At 44.7% G+C, this 16,850-nt stretch overlaps 1 protein-coding gene across 1 annotated transcript in view; it reads right to left on the bottom strand.

Annotated features, from left to right (window-relative positions):
• The window catches only part of actn3b (actinin alpha 3b), a 23,973-nt gene extending 7,123 nt beyond the window's left edge, over positions 1 to 16,850 (bottom strand). The window contains exons 1-6 of the mRNA XM_076162552.1: positions 16,526 to 16,850; positions 2,339 to 2,453; positions 2,001 to 2,120; positions 1,217 to 1,303; positions 440 to 527; positions 84 to 162 (exon numbers count right to left, since the gene is read on the bottom strand). Of these exons, the coding sequence (XP_076018667.1) occupies positions 84 to 162; positions 440 to 527; positions 1,217 to 1,303; positions 2,001 to 2,120; positions 2,339 to 2,453; positions 16,526 to 16,660 (624 nt within the window). The 5' untranslated portion in view covers positions 16,661 to 16,850. The remainder of the gene's footprint in view (positions 1 to 83; positions 163 to 439; positions 528 to 1,216; positions 1,304 to 2,000; positions 2,121 to 2,338; positions 2,454 to 16,525) is intronic.

Raw genomic sequence — 16,850 nt, 5'->3', positions numbered from 1 at the left:
TATCAGGCTTACAACAGGAGTGAAATGATAGCAAATAAAGCAGACAAGCACAGGATGGAAGAGAAGAGTGAAGGACTGGGCACCTTTCTCAGTTTGGAGTAGTCAATGAGGTCGGGTCTGTGTCTGTGGATGAGGGCGCACAGAGCCAGGCCGTCCTTCCAACTGAGTCACCCGAGCAGAGGAGGACCAGGGTACCAAAGACCAGGGAAGCAGCGGGGAGGAAGGTGGAGAGGCGAGTGAAGAGAGAAGTGGGAGGATGGTGAAGAAAGGGAACAAGGGCAGGAGGGAATGATTTCCCAAACGTGGAAAGGGAAGACGAAAACATGAACACATGGGGGAAAGAGAAAAACAAACAAGTTTAAGATCAAGAAAAGGTGGAAAGGAGTCACAAAGGAGTGCAGTTCTCTGTTAAAGCCACAGTGTGGCGCTGCAGACCCACCTGATGTGGAAGTTCTGCACATTGACATTCCTGTAGGGGGCAGTCTTCCTCTGGCACCACAGCAGCAGACCCTCCTTAGCAGAGGTCTCTGGGAAAAGGTGAGGGAGCAGAGTGTGTGTGTGAGGTAGAGGGAGCCGAGTGTGTGTGAGGCATGAGGGAGCCGAGTGTGTGTGAGGCATGAGGGAGCCGAGTATGTGTGAGGCATGAAAACTTATGAAACTTATTTAATTCAAGCATTAAGATGACGCCTTTTTATTGAGAAGCGTCAGCAAAAAAAAAAGGAACAAGGACCAAGGACAGAAGTGTACGAGTGAAATGATGTAACAATGTTTTTAAAAAGCTCAAACTGGTGGGAGGGAAAAGCGTGTCGAGATATTAAAGAGCGAGAGCAATAAAAGGAGAGTTAAAGTGGTCGTCCTTCCTCCTTCCTCTGGCCTCCAGCCCTCACACACACACACACACTCTTCATCGACAACACTTTATGATTCACTGAGCTGCTGAATACAATGAGTGCAAAGCTACTGAAGGGAGAGTCGCTGCAACTTTGTTATTGCAGTCAATGATACGGAATATCTGTGTGTGTGTGTGTGTGTGTGTGTGTGTGTGTGTGTGTGTGTGTGTGTGCAAAGGGCTTCTCTGTACAATGTGTGTCAGTAAGCCTAAAAAAGTGTTTGTTAAATCTCCTTAAATTTAAGATTGTTCCTTTCAACACACACAGCTTTTGAAACGTTTTGCTCCTGGCGAGACCGTCATGTAAACACACACACATATACACACCTTCCACAGAGATGTCCTGGATGGCGAAACGCAGGATGATGGTCCAGATCATACCAAGGGTCATCTTCGCGTTACCGTCGACGATTTCTACAAAACAGCCACACACACACACACACACACAGATACTGTAAGTAAACACGGCGACAGACATTTAGAGAATAAATCCTTCTTCTCATTCAGGAAGTGTGTGAAATAACTCTATTGCGTTTCTGAAACAAGTTGAGCTATTTGTGCGTTTGGTGTGTGTGTGGTTGTTTACATTTCATCTCATGCAGCCCAAAGGCTCAGAATGATATCGGCTGCAATTGAAACGAGGCAAACCAGCGCGACGGAAACATTTACAGAAAGCGCTTTTGAAGTTCTGCTGTGTGAACGTCGCACGCAGTGTGTGAGCGTCTTTCATCCCCGTGGAAGTTTAACCTCAGAGGGTCAAACGGCTTTGGAAAGCAATGTCATAAATATGGGAGCATGAAAAATGATTTGTCTTCATCTCCCGTCATTCTATCTTTATTCTAAAAACAACCACTTCTGATATTTCACAGAAACTAAACTTTGGAAACATTGGAATAATCAACAACTTCCTAATAGAATATGTTTTCCTGCTACTGCCACCTTATCCCACGTCCTCTGACTCTTCAGCCATCTGCTGCTCGAGTTATGCAAATGGTGTGTGACCTTGGTGTATTAATGAAAGGAGAGGAGAGGAGAACAGGTAGCAGGAGGAGGAGGAGGAGGAGGAAGGAAACGTTGAGCAGGCACTTGGTAGTCACAGCAGGAGTCTCACCCTCAGCACCGATAGACACCAGCTTCACCCCCTTGCTGCAGATGAAGTCCAGGGCTTTGTTCACGTTGGCGATCTTGTGGAAACGCATCTTGCCTTTGTCGGGTTTGGGCAGCCTCTCGCCTACGGAGCAGAGACGGGTTTAGATATAATAACATGTGTGAGATCTTTAACTAATGATGGCCAACATATGTTCAAAACTTAACTTTTCTTTGTCTCATTCTGAACTATATACACATTTCTCAACAAGGACACAAAGACCTGAGCTTTTACCACCAAGAATAGATTTCTATGTGTGTGTGTGGGCGTGTGTGTGTGTGTATGGGAGTGTGTTCCTCCACCTGATATGACCTCCAGCAGCAGCATGAGTTTGAGGCCATTTCTGAAGTCCTCTTCAATGTTCTCGATCTGTGTACCGGCCTTCCTCAAGTGGGAGTTACACCAAGCTGTGAAGGTCTGACAGAGAGAGAGAGAGGGAGAGAGAGAGAGAGGGAGAGAGAAGTGGAGGGTTACACTACCGCCAGAGTCCACACACCCAAACAACCATCCAGACTTTCTTACAAATGCACTCGGACCAAAACATGCGCACACACACACACGCCCGCCCGCACAAACACAACTTGATGTCTGTCACCGTTTGTGAACAGGGTCAAAAGTGCTTATCAAAGCCTGAACTGTCCACTTCCATTTACACACACACACACACACACACACACACACACACACACACACACACACACACTTTACCTGCAAAAAATTGGCCATTATTTCGTAATTGCGTGTTGTCGCGGGCGTTTGGCGAGAGCAGGTGGGAGCCGCAGCGTTCCACAGGCAGGTATCTCAGTTTAGAAGCAAACGCCTCATTATACGGTGGCAGAGCTCGTAATGGGGCTCAGAATGCAGAGGGCGATAGAAACGGCTCTCAGTCACTTTGAGAGCTTTACATTTGGCCTGCCTGGAAAATTGCCTAATGGCATCCGTTGTGCACGTCGGGGACAATCCAAATGGTTCAATCGGGCTATTCAATCAATCACTGAATGGCATTTTGAGAGGCTTTCATGGTGTTGTGAAGATGAGATACGTGTGGCTGTGTGTGTGTCTTCCATTGCGAGCGTGTATAAGTGTTATCGGAACCAAAAGTTTGCGAGGGTTTGGAGGATGTGGGGGCGTGCGGGCTGAATAAGTACATGAGCTGAATAACTAACTGCAGATGACACTGTGGGTGGGTGGGGGTGGGGGAGAGAGCGAGGGAAAGAAGAGAGAGAGAGAGAGAGAGAGAGAGAGAGAGAGAGAAAGCGATAGCACGTGAGCGAGAGAATTTAATGTATAAATTAGCAATGAACCAGGCTATATGCTCAGACGATGACAGCACAAGGTTTCCATTACAGTGCATGGAATAATAAACTACAAGAAGTGTGTTTATGCGTGCGCATCTTTACACCTGTGTGTGTGTGTGTGTATGCGTGTCATCTGAACTTGAAGTGCGACTGTGGCTCTGCATGGGCGGACAGAAGCAAAACGCAAGAGAAAGCAGGAGAGGTTACGAAATGAGAGGCGAGAGAGTCGAGGGAGAGAAATGGTGCAGTGGACTGGGACAGAGGGAAGGAGGCAGTCGAGCGAGCGAGAGGGAAAATAGAGGAATGGAACGATAGAATGGAAAGGCCCGAGAAAGAGATGGAATGCATGAGCAGAAAGCAAGCAACAATGCAGAAATAAATAAATAATTTAAAAAAAGTCAGCAATATATCCATTAATTAGCCAATAGTTGGGAAACAGCAACACCTGTCCATCATGCATGCAGTTCCAGAGGAGCTACAGGTGAGCTTCTGGGTTGTGCAGCGCCCTCTACAGAAAGAATTATGGACTTGCATCTTCTTTTGCCAAATGTTTGTAAAGTGTTACCACATTGGCATAGAAACGACCTGGTCACGCCTGTAAAACATCCTCCCATTTAAAAACTAAACTTAACGATTTGAAGACCAAAGAGAGAGAGGGAGACTCGCAGAGGGGCGCAAACGCCAAGTGGAGAGAAGAGAGAGGAGCGGCAGGAATGCTCAGGCCCCGGTGTAATTTGATGTAAGGGCCTGGAGAGGAGAGGAGGACGCCTGTCCAACCAGCCGGGGTCCCAGCAGGTGCTGTCCCCTTTGCCACGCATGACCAAATTTAGACAGGCTCCTAATCCGGCACACACACACACACACACACACACACACAGAGGGCCACCGGGCCAAGGCGGAGAAGGGGAAGGTACGTGAAGGAGGAAGAGAAAGAAAGGCGAGGAGTCGCGAGGAGGAGGGAAAAACGGAGGGAGGGTGGAGGCTAAATCGGGTTGCTATGGGACACCACTGGACAGCTGAGAGGGCAGGATTCCTGAGGTAAACTGTAAGAGTCCAAGACTGAGGGAGAGAGTGAAGAGAAGAGGAGGAGGAGGAGGAGGAGGGGGGGAGGAAGGAATGGATAGAAGAATATGCGGGGAGATAAAATAATCAACTGGAGAAAGTGTGGGAAAGATGAGAAGCTTAAAAGTTCCTGGACTTCAACCAGCATCAAAGGGGAGCCGTCTCTATCCGGACTGGCGGTAACTGAAGTCTGAAGTTGGTTTGGAATAGTTAAACCTGAGATACAAACAGGAGGCCAAATTCATTAAAGCCAAAACGCTGAGCTGAGCAGAAAATACATCCCTCTGCTCTTAATGCTCCGTTATTTCATCCTGCCTGGTTTTGAAATGTTTGGGGTGGCACGTCTGCGGTGATCTGAGGAGGCCACCAGCATGAAGTCACCGTCCATCCCAGCATCCACCCCCCTCTTCCTCTCCGCCTGTCCACACCTGTCGGTCTGGCTCGGTGGGGGCCCCTTTTTTCAGGTCCTTCTTGTAAAATGAGGTCACTGTAACCCAGCTGAATGCCTGCCATAACTACGCCCCCCACCACCACCACCACCAAAGGGGAATCGGGGCTGCTGACCCTCCCCATACAGCCGACACGCACATACGCATGTCAGCTTACACATGCGTTACATTAAACATCCTTTCCCCTCGCTTGGAACGATTTCAGAACGTCAGCGAGCTCGGCCGTCCGCCAAAGAGCTGACGCAACTCACAGTGCAGCCTGGAGTTACCACCGCCACCGGCCTCACAGGGGAGCCAATGAGCAAGGCATCGTTGAATCTACACATCACATTGACCAGGGTAATACTGGCACCAGTAAATTGGAGAATAGTGTCTCAAGGTCATCTGGTTTGAAAATTCGGGTTCCTTGGCTTGATGAGTTATAAAATACATTTACTTTGAATATTTGGCAATATTTAATCAGCGCTAGACGAATATACTTCATGTTGCATGTTAGTACCTGCATAGAAGTTGGTCGCTATTAAAATTGTTGCATGTTTACTTGACCTTTATTCTTCTTCATTTAAGTTTAAACTGTGAAACTGTATTTCATATGCTGCCGTATTTGAATTGTCATAGCGTTAGTATAGAAGTATTCTGCCTCAACCCCAAACAAGTATTGTATTTTCATGTGACATCGCTCTCAAAATGGCCACCTGTGACTGACCAATGTTCCCTGTCTTCTCTCCCACCGTGCCAGCGCTGGTGCCAGTCCAACACTTAGCACGCTGTGAACGCTGTGACACCTCGGCTGTGTCTGACCTGATGATTAGGCTGGTGTGGGTGTGACTCCTGCTATGTGTACGGTGCTCTGTAGAGTCACAGATCTCCATTTCTCTCTCTCTCTCTCACCACCGTCTGACACAAAAACAAGACGTCATACCTCTACACCTCTGACTAGACTCACCTAAATTGAAAAGTGGCCATTAGGGCGCCACCATGAGGCCACCTGGTACCAACAACCTTTAAAAGTCATCCTGTTGACATAAGAAGCTGGATATGTATGCCTTAACGCAGTGGTTCCCAAACTTTTTCTTTTGCGCTCCTTCTCCTGAAGCGAGACGAAGAAGTATCGCCCCATTCATTTGTATTGCTCCTCTTCCGATCCTGTGCCACGCCCCCCCTGCGGTTGCTCTGGGTCAACGTCTTGACAGGTCGGTGTGAATTAACTGCTATATACACACATTCCCAACATTAACCTACATAGGGCTTATGTATATACACAGTCCACGTGCATTCACTTAATATAACACAGGTATTTATGTCTCTCTATGGGTGTAAATATAGTCCGCCTGCGAGGTTGACATGGTTCATTCTGCACCCACCTGTCCGCTACAGCTACCTCGGTCACACACCTGTTCAGCAACACACACACACACACACGCCTACAACACATGCACATACACACAAATAGAAACACTCATAAAGACAAACTTGCTCAACACAAGACACACAACCACACACCACAGTATTTTTATTATTCATCACTGACTAATCAAACTGAAAGCCCAGAGTAATAATAGTCGTGATTCTGGACAGCCGTTGCTCGAGTCCACCTGTCTGACAACAATAAGCGTTTGACCAGAGGAGGCATGTGTACCTTCCCCCCATAATGTCAACAAACCAAGGGTAAGACATTTTTAAACACACTGACACACAACAGAAAGGCTCAAGCTCCCAAGCACTATATTGTTTGGGGAATATAATAATCCAATCAATTACAAATATGTGGAAAAGAGTATGAAGGGCACCGATAAACAACTTCCCACTGTCATCATTTGGCACAGACATCAATTTTGCACCGACAGCGTTAGAAATGAGCGTTAGGAGATGGGCATAATTTGTTCACCTGTCAGAACCAATAAAGTGAAGCTGCTCCACTACTGAGCTCTTCTCCTTCTTCCATTAGATTTCCGTCTGATATCAGTGTTTGTCAAATATCACACTTCTGACCATCCGGGCCATCCGCCACAACAGGGGCTCAAAAGCACTTAGACCCAAATGCCAAAATCTTTTCGACACCCCTCTCAAATCCTGTTGACAGGATGCACTTTTCTACAGAACACCACCCTGCAGTCACATCAGCGCTCTGATCGGGCAACGTGGCATTATGTCTGACTGTCAAAGTCCGTGTGAATCTACGTACACTGACGTAACTGCTGCTTCTTTACACAGTTAACAGATACAACATGGAAAATGTAAACAAACGATACAAAAGGACAAACGTAGGCACTGTGGATGCAGGCAACACTTATGGATATTTTTCTTTCTCAATAACTTCACATCTGACTGAGGGAGTTCTTGTAAACAGCAGTTGCAAAAGTTACTACACAAAGTTTCACAAGACGATAAAGTGGCAGAAACATGGCGGAGGGAGAGGGGGGGGGGGGGGTTACAACACACAACAGGTGTGGCCGACATTAAGGAGCCACTAACCCCCCCTGCTCTCCTCGCCCCTTCCTCCCCTTTGGGGCTTTAAATAGCCACCCTCTGAAAGAGACCAGAAGCCCTGAACTTGGGTGCCACAAGGACAATTTGGGACAATGACATAAGACCTAAGCTCATCCCTGCACCCGCCTCTACGGGGCTGACCGAACCCTTCTGCCCCGCCGACCCCAACTTTAATCCCCTAAACAGCTATTGCGTAAAGAGCATAAACCAGGGAGCCACTGGGAATGATCCCGAACTTCCTCCAGAGACCGGTGATGTCATCACCAAATCTTTGTATACCGGGTGACAACAATAACTGGTTAGACTTTTTTCCGTCTTTTTTTTTCCACGAATGGTAGAATAAGTCAGTGGTGCAGAAAAGCAAAATGACTTCCAAAATGAATGCAGACATTCACACGGTTGACCTGATGTATGAACTTCACAGGTGCTGCAGCAAAAGAACCTCTTTGCTCCTAACAGAGGAAGGATCACACTCAAAGGTCATGAGCTGAATTAACACCCACATCGCAAAAGCAATCACACAATTACACTTTTAGAGCCAGAGGTCATCGATTCATGTCACTTTGTCAAGCAAATATGAAAGAAAAAAAAACAAATCAACTTTTTTAATGGCTCTAAAGAAGTTAACCTTTTCAATTCAATACAGACAACAGCTTTTCTCCATAATGTAAAACCTAAATACCGCTCAGTCAGCCACTAAACAGCAGGTGGAATCTAACCAACTAGCATCAATCAGCAGCAACCTTCCTTCCCGCCTCGTCCTTATGAAGTATTAGCAGTGGGAACGGGCTGATCTCCCAGAGGTCCTGCTGACACGGGCTGATGCCAGCCTCATGTGCTTGGCCTGAGTCCAAACCCAACGGATTATTGTCTGTGTTTAGAGGATAAAAGGCCACACCTCCTCTAGTCAAAGAGTTTGTGTGTGTGTGCGGGTGCCTATGTGTTCACCATCCCTCTGCCAGATGCCAGTGAGCTACACTGTGAACAGCACGGACTTGGTTTTACTTTTGAGAGAACAGATGGTGGCCCTGATGAAAGGTAGCAGCCCCTCAAATTATCTTAGGCTGCATTTTGACATCCTCAGTCACAACACACAACTCTTCTGACACATCAGGTACGTCGGTGCTCGCACAACACCGCCTGGCGCAACACCAACACTGTGAAGCCTTCTGTGTTTGGAGATTCGAGAGCATACAAACATGAACACAAGCACGCCGCCAGTTAGAGGCACAAAAACAAGTGTCACTGTGCTTTAAGCAATAAGGCTATTACAACAACAACAACATGACTGGTGCCACCTGGAAACATTGGTTCTGAGCAACTATGCTCCATTTCCCTCCGTCTTCAGCTGCTTCACCGAAGAGATACGGATGGCTAACCTGATTCAGTCAATCATTTGTTTTGACACGACCGTCTGTCTGCATGCTGACACTAATTGCTTCACCTCAGTGTGGGGAAACAAGGTTGTTATAGCGCCTAACAACATATTCTACTGCGGCTCTGTTCCAGGTTGGCTGTGCTACCAGAATGATGACGGCAGCCAGACATGACAGCCAAAAGTAACGATGTGCAGCTCCAGCAGCTTCTGTGTGTGTCCGGACACACACACACACACACACACACACACACACACACACACACACACACACACACACACACACACACACACACACACACACACACACACACACTTTTCACAAGCGCCACACGTCCAATAGAAGTATGGGAACATGGCAACGCGGTTTTCATGTGTGTGAAGGACAACTAACAGGAAGTAAGAGGACAACACTGGTTTGGGTAGAAACGGGAAGGGCAAGCAAGTACAAAAATAACAAATAAAATGGATTCTTGCTTCCTTTATTTAATGTAACTGGCATTGCATGGATAGGATGAATCATTTTAAATTGCTTGGCAGTGTGAAATACCAGGATAACGCTGCCTGCATGACATCATGTGAGGGTTAGGAGATCCTTCCTTAAAAATAGACCATCTCCTTAGGGGTTCCACGACAGATTACATTTATAATGTGTGAAGGACGTGTACAATACCAGGGAAAGTTGGACAGCTCTGCAGATGATTTTATTGACTGTATGACTGACGATGAGGAGTGCAGGTTCAGGGCTGCCAGTCCTTTGTCGTTTAATGAGCTCTGGTCTTTGACGCTGACATTGAGAGATAAATTGATGTAAGCGGTGGTTGAGGATTTATGACTGTGCGGCTGGCTCAAGGAGGAGGACATGTGGGGGGGGGGGGGGGGGGGAGATGGAGTCTCGTTTCAGTAGGCGTGTTCTTTCTCCGAAACAGAACGCAACAGTGTCTGGGCGGATCTCAGGTCAGCTAATTTCATCCGAACAGAGCGCTTTGATCATAGGATCCATGGGTGAAACTGGTCCACGTCTGTGTTTGGAAATTTGCAAGACGCCTTCATTCATTTTGCAGAAGAGCAAGGCATTGTTGACCTTGTAAACCTACAAAACCAGTTAACGCTCTCGCTAGACGGCCAACAACTTTGTTATTTGTTCATGAGGTTAGCTCTCCTTCATGAGAAACAAACCTGTATGTCATTCAAGCGGTCCTTAGTTAGCGCAGCCATTAACACCTACAGTACCTAATGCAACAGCTAGACACGTATTCCACTGTGGCTTTACCAGCTTACAGAACAATAGCTTCTGTCTTTCACTGACCGCACACACTGATGAAATGTACAAATCAGAGGTGGAAAACTGTCCTATTAACTATGCAGGGGGAAAAGTAAAGTTAGAGCCCAAGGTGAGGTGAAGATGATGTACTTTACTGACAGGTAGATAGATGCCGGCACAAGGCTGCGACAGGAATACATTTGGAATAGATTGTGGTTGCACCTTTTTAAGATGTTATAAAATAATGATATCTCCATGACCTCTGTCCTATTATAGGAGACCTCACATTTCAGCGAGCTTCCTCCTGACGACTGCTACTTCTGCTGCTGCCTGCCTATAAATACACATTGCATACAGCCAGAATCAGCCCCAACATTATGAGCTTGGCTAGTTCAGCGCTCCATCCGTCTCATTAGTTTTGCAAGCAGAACGGTCAGCACTGTTTATCCTGCATAAACGCAACACGAGCGTCTGACACTATTGGGACCTGAGGTGACATTATTCAGCCACCGATTCGTCGTGGGTCGCTTTCTGCAGAAAAAACACAACTTTTCATTTTTGCAGCACACCGGCTGAACCTATGATGGCTGCAGTTTTGCATTGCTTACCGATTTCTGACGACTCTGAATCACCATTTAATGCCAATATTAAGTTGGACACAAAGTTGCTTGCATAGCATAATAGCAGATGATGACGCGGATAGTACCAATGAAAGCCTCAAGACTCTTTTCCTTACCAACACAAGCTTTAAAGTGATTTAAAGACAAAACGTTGATCTGATCAGATCCAAGATGGCTGCACTCACAGTCCATCAATCAGCGGATTGTGTCAGGACGACTGAATCATGTATCAGCTTTCGCGCTTGTAAAGCATTCTGAAACCCTTTTCTCACATCAAACTATGGCCCAGCGGTCATCGGAACTCATCCAAATCTCACAAGAAATGCATTCTTTCTCGCAAAGAGAATACAGTGGCATCACAAGGCGTCATATACACACGCACATACATACACACACACACACTCCTCAGCCCTTCTTACGGCCTCCCAGGGCTCCTGAGTCTGTACTAAAGCAGTTTATAGAAGCCTCCCTACATGGACACAGCTTCTGGAATAGAAACTGCTATTTGATCTGACTGCTGGCTCTCTCTCCTCTCCACTTACGTTCAACTCGGGTACAAATACTTTGTATGTGAAAAGCCACACAGACAAAGTGCACAGCATTGATTGTTCCTATATCATTTTAGCATAATTCGCTTGGAATACACAATAATTTGGCACAAGCTGAAAATGATTCAATTACTGGCCAGCGAGCCGAAGCTGAATACAGTTGTGGGTTGTTATATTATCAGTCCCGATAAAAAAGCCATAGATCTGGTCTGCTTCATTTGCTGAGGCCCAGAGATCACAAAGTAACCGTTCTCGCAGTGGGATCACATGCCGCTGACAAAAATGCATCACGGGAAGTAATCTCAGGTGGTCTCCCTCGGCCTAATGCCTTGTGGGACTAGGTAGCCCATTCACAGTTCACTGGCGCAGGACTAATGTGGTGAATTAAGCATCTGTTGCAAATTCCCCAGCAATGGTCTTGTTAAAACTGAGAGGAGCACTAGGAAAATTCCTTTCATTCCTTCACCGAGAGGCTAATCCGTCTATTCTTTCGTCAAATCCAATTTCATGTCATTTCACCCTCTAAAGACACCTGAGATCTCAGAGGGACAATTGTTATTAAAATCTGGTCTCAGAGGTGGGCTCAGTGGGAGTCATTATATGCATCATCATTATACAGCACCGCTCTGATGCCACAGAAGAACAAGGTAAATTCATTATCACTGCTAATGTGAATTCTGCTTTGTCAGTTAAACCTGACATTTTAAAAGCATGGCACACAGACACACACACCCAACGCTGACATTGTAGATACACCTTTTTAAATCCTGTGTAACATCCTTGCAACAAACATATAACCGCTGATAACATACGTATAGTTGCTGACATTGTGTCATAGAGGTGTTAACACGTTTACACACACACACAAGGGTGGCATAATATTGGAAACACCTCTCAGTACAAAGCAGACTTGCATAACGGCACCGCTAAGTACTGACCTATCAATTTCAATACTGACTTGAAAAAGCACCCCTCCCACACAATGTCAACAAAACCTCTACATTACCCACATCACAAAGGTAGGGCTTATATAAAGAGTGTTCATATTGGGTTGCACTGGACTATACCGGTGGTGTGGCGGCTCAGTGTAGTTTAGCTGAGGACATGAAGAGATAAAAGGTCAAAGAGATCAACCTTACATGATCAATTTTGCAATATTAGTTTTTTATGTCGTAGCTTTCGTTCTTATTTCCTTATCTTTAAATTACCCACATAATCATCTAATATTTGTGTGTTGTTTTGAGTTTGTTTTGTTTTCGAGAAGAGCCAGCAAGTCAACATATCTCAGTGAGCGGTGTGATCAGGTAGGAAGTGACATCAGTGGGCCGGTCCGACTGCTGCACTCCTGGCTGAGCTGTTAAAACTGCAAAATGAGATTAGACGAGAATAGATTCCATTACACAGCACCCTAGGACCTCTCCTCACCCAACAGGGACACTTACATCAGGTTGAGTGGATAACTAACACGTTACTCTATATCGCGTTATAACACTTGACTCCGACGATGCTCATTCTTTTGGCTACTTCATTTGAAACCCTGTGGAACTGAATAGGATGGAATAAAATAGAACAGGCAAAACAACTTCTCAGGAAATATCAGCGTTTAAAAGGACGTGTTGAGATGTAGTCATTTATTTGCCCTAAGATACGATGCTTTCGTCATATCGTTTATGTGCTACATACAAAATGGATAGAGTGATAATTCAATATTTTATAGTTTTTTGATTGAATTTCCTCATATCTAAATCCTCATATTGAGATGTTGGGTGGTATGAATAAAGAAGTTAAAATCTTACATACCCTTTTTTTAGAAACATTAAGGGTTACAAAAAACTGACAGTGAGATGACTTAGCATGTACATTTTAATACTAAATATTGTCACATAAATATAGATTACTAGTTAGATCATATTCATATTTATTCAATATTATTTTTTTCCGTGATGACAAATACTATTTTCATGCAAACAGACATCTACATAAACATGGAAGAGTTTTGCCCCATGCATGAATCAGTCTATGGTTATAGAGAGAATCCAGCATCCTCTGCAGCCGTTAGATCAGCTGAGCTAATAAGGCTGTTGATAGCCATATGTAACGGGTATTTATAGATTGGTCCCAGCATAAGCTTTGCTAAACAGACACTCATTCACTTGGTTGGTTAGCAGCTGAACACTTGAGACTATGATGAAGATGAGTTCAGTCACACTGCTAAACAGTTTGTTCAAATGCTGCATTTTTAATAACACTGTGCAAACATAAAGAGAAGCTGTTATGTAACATTTGGCTGTGAATGAGCTAGTAAGCTGCATTATTGGCCATCTGTAGTACTTTGCAAACTTACAAACATCTTTCAACCACGTATAACACACATTGCACTCAGGATTCCATATGGCCTAAAGACACTGCAGTCCTTGTGAGACTTCATCTTTAAACAGCTATTGATCTGCTTTTAACAATTCCGGTCTATGCTGTCAGCACTGCATCTTTGTCAAGCAGACAAGAGTTGATAGAAAGATCCATTTATGAGCCCAGCTTGTCTACTTGTCTCATCACTTAAATAAGACTTGGATGAGCAGAATGGGGGGGAAAAAAAGAAAAGAACCGATACATAATTTGTCAGCACGGCACTTTCAATCATTTCTAACATTATGATGTCACATTGATAAAAATGCAATTAAATCTCAGCACTCTGTCCTTTCAAGTCCACCCGACACCCCCCTGACTAGATGCAATATCTAAATTGATTTTTGCCAGTTCCTATTACATGAAATTCCAGCTCTAAAACCAAGCCATTAATCACTTCACTGGCTGTCTGTGACATCTGCTTCATCAAAAAATACACCACTTTGCCAAAATGTTCAATTCATACACAGGAGTGACACACACACACAGACACACAAGCACAGGCCATTTCAAATGTCAAGTATCAGATTCAGCATCACTGTGTGTTGACAAACACTTAACTACTGCGTCAAGCGATGAGACACTTTTTCCACTGAAATCTCAAGGATGTGATGAGGGAACAGATGGTGTGAAGATTTCCTTTCAGATGCATTGCATTACAAAATGATGGTCTGGCTATATTTATGGGCTGATATCAGCTTCTTAAACTAGATTTTGAATGCCGAGGAGAGCAACGGAGTACGGTGACCTCCTCTCCTGGGAGGCTGAGAGGTGAAATCTAAAGAGAGACGCTTGGCTGTGTGGATTTTTCAAGGCCTTTTATATCATCTTACATATGGAAAAATACAGAACAGGTTCATACGGAAGAAAACCATCAATATGCAATATGTATTGATGTGCAAAAAGTTTTCAGACAAAAGACACAAAGGTGTCAAGGGACAGGGAAAAGAGGAAGTGTTGATATTATGGCGAGAGAGAGAGAGCGAGCGAGCAAGGGAGAGAAAGAGAGGGAGAGCAGAGCAGAGCAAGTATTTTTAGGGAAGATGTTTATTTGTAGGATGGTGAAACCAACCCGGGGTCTATATCGACTGGCCTTGCCATCTCTCTCTCTCTCCTGCTGCCACCATCTGTTGAGGTCTCTCAGCCTTGTCACACTAAGAAGTTGCTTCAGCTCTGTAGGCGGTGGTATTTACACAGATCTAGTCTCAGAAACCCAGTACCATCAGAACAGTGCAGTCTTACAAAACCAATGCTGTGTTGCTCTGTCCTGTGATGAACCACAATACTGCAGTTTAGGTAGATCGGATTGAAAGGACTCTGGATTACATTTAAATTGAATGACACTTGTTAGGCTCTTTGATTGTTGACACCAGCTAAGGAACAGAAAACTGTACAACAAATAAAAAAAAGCAAATGCATAACACACAAGAGGCTAAGATGTGTCATGATACTTTCCAAATCAGGCCATACAAGATTTAAAAAGCAGCAGCTATCAGATAAACCACACCAAATTTAAGGTATTAAAAAACACTTAATTGAGAATAAAATAGGCATGTCTACAACTCATACACGTTGCTCCTTAAATTGCACGATTACCCTGGAAATGTTTATTGTATAAACTGTATAAGATTGGGTTCATAAGAATAGTGTGGGGCAAAGACAACACATAGCACCCACCTCAGAAATTAGGAAGATTAATTGTTATATCTATGTAAGTATGAAGAGCGTTGGGGCGTCTCTGCAAAATAATGACACAATTTAAAAAGCTCAAAACTGAGAAAACCCTCACTTCTAATCATAAAATGATGTACCCGGAAGCTATTTTCTGCTTGTGCGCCAGGTGTCCAGTAGCGTCTTGGCTAATTGTGACCCAAAATGGCGGTTGTCGCGTGGCAACGGACGTACTAGCAATAAGCAGCAGGAAAAACGCCAAATATCTTTCCATCCAGCGGGAGAATGCGGTGCTGCTTGAATCATGTGAACGTTTTAATCGTCACCCGACTGTATTAACTACTGTGGCGTCGTTTCTGTCCCGGTTTAGGAGCGACAGACGTCATTTTGGCCTCTAAACTATCAGCTCTGACAGCTCTTTAAACGCACCTGTGCCGCTCGTCCTCAGATGGTTGTCAAGGCAACGAGTGGCCCCTACTTCTACGTTTTCAGTACGGCTACTGATTAGGCTCAAAATACGTTCGATTTTTAAAGATTTCATACTTTATATTTTAGTATAAGAACTTCCCAAACAACTTTTTACGAGTAAGCAATAATGCTGTTTATCCAAAAGCACTGTATTTACATGTAGTGTTACTACTACTTCTGTAGCGCTGTAATACTGTGACCTCCAGCCTCAGGCAAAGCATTGTTGGAATTCCACATTATATTTTTTTACTTAACTGCTAATAATAATAATAATAATAATAATAATAATAATAATAATAATAATAATAATGTTTCCAAAATGTACGTGTACTATCTCAAATCTTTATTTATTTTTAATTCACTTGAATTTATTTCATTTTAGTTTCTTCCCCACGCCACTTTGCCCTGCTTTTTACTTTTTTTTAAATTATTATCTTACGTTAATAAATAACTGTTATAGGATACAATTGAAATGTAGGCTGAAGCCTGGGGGAGGTATTATATATAGACGGTCTTCGGGAGGCAATCGGGGGTATCTGAAAGACAACACTGAGAAAGTTGCACAGCCTAAAATATCTGCACACACAGCTTCCAGCAGGACTGAAGTGCCAGGTGCGAAAGCCACTAAGACGCAACTCCCTGGTGTTTCATGTTGGACTGTTATAGATTTTGTACGATTGGGGAGTGGCATCAAATCACAAAAAACTCCCAATTGTTGACACTGGTGTGTTTAAATGCACAGTCACTGACAATGTAAGTGTATGGGTCAAACTGTGCGTAATTACGCACGCAGACACAAGCGAACCCCACTGTCCCGAGATTCCAGATCCAAACCTACCTTCCTCTGCTGCTTCTCCCAGGCGGGGTCCAGCAGCAGGTCCCTGTCCCAGTCATCCTCTTGAGTCATGTACACCTCTTCTTGGTTGACCGTATAGGAGTTGCTGTAAGTGATGTGGGTTTCGACAGCTGTCATCGTGCCGTCTCTTGTCAGGACTCACGTCCCCCTCAGCTTATGGTAAGAAAAATATAATCAAACGATCAAACCGACGCCGCCGTCGTGCGTGAGGGAGCCTCCTTAAGACGAGAGGTCTCGCTTTGGGGGGAGAGACAGATAGGGGCTGCAGAGACCAGACTCCACTGGTGCGAGGTGCCTGTGCGGAGGA

Source organism: Genypterus blacodes, unplaced genomic scaffold (assembly GCF_046128005.1).
Source record: "Genypterus blacodes isolate CSIRO-AG114 ecotype Tasmania unplaced genomic scaffold, CSIRO-AGI_Gbla_v1 ptg000122l_1, whole genome shotgun sequence".
In the NCBI taxonomy this organism is placed as follows: domain Eukaryota; kingdom Metazoa; phylum Chordata; class Actinopteri; order Ophidiiformes; family Ophidiidae; genus Genypterus; species Genypterus blacodes.
Note: the sequence above shows the minus strand (reverse complement) of the source record. Positions and strands in the feature narration are given on the sequence as shown.